Genomic DNA, 3,346 nt, shown 5'->3' on the forward strand with positions numbered 1-3,346 from the left:
AAATTGAAAAAATCTAGAATGGTCTAATACCACTACAATTTTAGGATTTGCCGAGTTTACGTTCTAGTCAATTATCCAATTCGACCTTACGTGCAGAATTAAGTTAACTAAAGTAACAAGTCACTTTAATTAATTGTCTAGATGATTAATCATACAATTCAATTTGTCTTAAGTTTAAATGTTGCAAGTATAATTTGGAAAGCAGTAACAACAATAAAGAACACCAAAGATGTTGACGGAGAAACCCAGCGTGGGAAAAAACTCTGAGACCAAGTTAGTTACTTCCACTATCGACAATTCAGAGCATACAATGATACACCTATGATCTACCCATTAAGACTCGCTACCACAGCTTTACGATCTACTGCCAAAGAAACCTCTAACGCTAGAACTCTTGATCTACTTCGTGTAGCCTTCTATTGCCGTAGATACCTTTAGCGCTAAAACTCTTGATCTACCTCCTATAGCCTTCTGCTACCGTAGATTCCTCTAGCCTCATGCTAGACTCCTGCAGCCCAATCTGCTATCTCTTACAGCCTCATGATCTGTACTGAACGTCTCTCCAAGTGGAACACCAAGAACCGCATATTCTTATGCTTGTAACCGTACCTCAATCCACCTCTCTCAATCCATCAATGAGAGAGTCACTTCTTCAACAAATTAAGGAAGACACAGTGCTTTGGATTATGAAGATTGATGTTTTTTCCAAAATCTTGGTTGCCGGATCACAAGATGAATGTATGTGAATTCTTCAACGAATTGCAGCTTGGATCACTCAATAATGTTATCAATATGTTTGGCAACATCTAATTTCACGTCCATGACTTATGTATTTATAGTTAGGGGCAAAAAAGTGTCATGGGCTGTTTACAACTCTCAAAATCGCGACCTAGGGTTTGGTTGGATGACACCGTCCCTCGAGCAAGGAGCAAGCGATAGTTGAGTAGTCATTAGTATTTTCATAATAACTTTTTCTCCCGATGTCCGATTGAAATAATTCAAAATGCGTTGAAAAGCTAACTCAAATGACTGCAAGCCTTGTCCAAATTCCAACGTTTTCTATGTGAAAAATGTATTGCAAGTTACGACGGAAAATTCGGAACATAATTTGTGTGGCTCTTTGATATCCTTTAGACTTTCAATTGCATTCCGATGATCTTATGTAATCTTCTTAGACATTTTGGACTCTTTCAATGACTCGAACACTAATTTACCTCATCCATACAAAATTTCACCTTAAGCCCCTGACTTTTACAACAATGTTCAATTGAGTCTCTGACTTTTACAAACATACAATTAAGCCCATTTTGTCTACAGAATTTCCAATCACACTTTCAGACCTAAGACAGATCATTTGTGACCACTGCTAACATATGTGACCATCATCTCATCACTTTCACCAGCCGCATTGCCACCAAAATTATCATCGCCAAAACCATCACCACCACCACATCCTACCCATCCCATCCTATCCCTACCACACTACATCGTACCCTACGACAACCACTGCTAGACCACCACTATCACCATGGCGACCATCATGGCCACCACCGCTAGACACACCGCCAAATTTACCCCCACCAACTCTAGATCAACCCCCATCGTCGCCAATAAAACCACCCTAACATTACCACACCATGGAAACCACCACCATCACCAACATACCCTCTTCGACCACAGCTACCACCAGGTCCAACAAATCCTCTACCACCATTGGATCCAACAAAGCCACCCTAACCAAACACCAATACCATAAGCACCACCACCATCAACTACAACCACACACCACCACCACACCAAACCATCAACATCATCACCACCACCACCAAACTCCGTAAAACCACTATAACCCCCCCCCCCAAAACCACCATCCGCACCATCTTCAATACTGCTAAACATAAAAGCATGCACCCACCATCTAGACCAACATCATTGTCTGCACTACCATCTCCACCACCGTCAAACATCATCGTTGCACCACCATGACCATCCCAATAAATGGACACAAACACTCTCCCCGACACACCACCATCACTGCACATTACCACAACCTCGCACTGCCCACCACATACCATCTTGCTCCGCACGCCACCCACATAACACAGAACACCACCCCACCAACATCACACCACAATCGAACAACATAGAAAATCGTCGACCACCAAAACCAGAAATAAAAATATAGATCTGAAATGGTGCAAGAAGAATGAACATGCAGCAACAGATGATCGCACAACAACAATAGCATATCGTGCAACAATGTCGTAGGGGCACTCTCCGGCAATGGTTCTCAACGATGGCTCCCAATGGAATAGAGAGAAAAGAGAGATAATAGAGAGTATGAAAATAATTAGGATTTTGTGTGGTTAGGTGGGATGAATTAAATATTTTGTAATATAATTATTATTATTTAAAATATCTTTTATTATCTGGTTTTTAAAAAGAACTAGTAAATCTTAATTTTGAAATTTGAAATTTAAAAGTCTGGCCTACCGTAATTTCACTATCTGGAATGCAATTGTGGGATGGGCCAAAGATTGTCGAATTAGTATGTTAAAGTTTGCTAACACTTACCTATTTGTTGAATTAGTATGCTAACAATAAGTGTAATAGGCACTTGCAATATGACTGGTCAAAGTTTTATATTCCCAACTTCGATAGAATGCATCTATGAACAAGTAGAGTTTCTATTTAACAACGAGATATTCAAATTTTTTGTAAGACAAAAGGGTAATACATCCTAGCATAGAAAATCCAATTTTTTGAATGAGATACATTTTTGAAGATTGATAATGAAATTATTATACAATGATATTAAAGTATTAAAACTCGAAAGGAACAAGTGTAACTTATAAATTATGTCATTTATAGTATTTTTGTAATATTATTTTATATTTTATCATCATTAATCCATGTCCAAAAACTCAAAATTCGATGCATATTAAATTGTGTCCACATTGAACAAATTTTCTAGCACTTCCTCTAATTGAAAGAGAAGAGGTTGAATAAGGCATTGGTAGGATAGGGTGATATTGCTGGTACAAAATCAGATGCCTAATGGAGAATTCTGGCTATAGAGTTACACGTATTAACCTCAAAGGTGTTGGCGACAATCAAACTGGTCCTAATGCCATTCTTTCATTTGAAGACTACACTAATCCACTCATCTTCCTCCCCTTATCTTCACATGACCATGAAAAGAATCGCATGTAGTGCGTGCTTGCATTTTCTTGAAAGTAAATAATCATATGATAGTTATATTCTACCTATGTTTCATCCCAGGTCTATATACCTACTCATATCCATCTATTTATAATTACTAGTCTTCACCTCGTGCGTTGCACGA

General features: G+C 38.6%; 1 protein-coding gene across 1 annotated transcript; it reads right to left on the reverse strand.

Annotated features, from left to right (window-relative positions):
- Positions 1-1,474: 1,474 nt before the first annotated feature.
- LOC111390549 (glycine-rich cell wall structural protein 1-like) lies at positions 1,475-2,075 on the reverse strand. The gene is made up of 3 exons (XM_023015603.1): positions 1,890-2,075; positions 1,666-1,733; positions 1,475-1,586 (listed from the first exon to the last, which is right to left on the reverse strand). Exons 1-3 carry the CDS (start codon positions 2,073-2,075, stop codon positions 1,475-1,477), a joined length of 366 nt encoding a protein of 121 aa, XP_022871371.1.
- Between the last annotated feature and the right edge of the window lie 1,271 nt (positions 2,076-3,346).

The sequence above is a fragment of the Olea europaea genome, unplaced genomic scaffold (genome assembly GCF_002742605.1).
Source record: "Olea europaea var. sylvestris unplaced genomic scaffold, O_europaea_v1 scaffold69, whole genome shotgun sequence".
NCBI classification, from domain to species: domain Eukaryota; kingdom Viridiplantae; phylum Streptophyta; class Magnoliopsida; order Lamiales; family Oleaceae; genus Olea; species Olea europaea.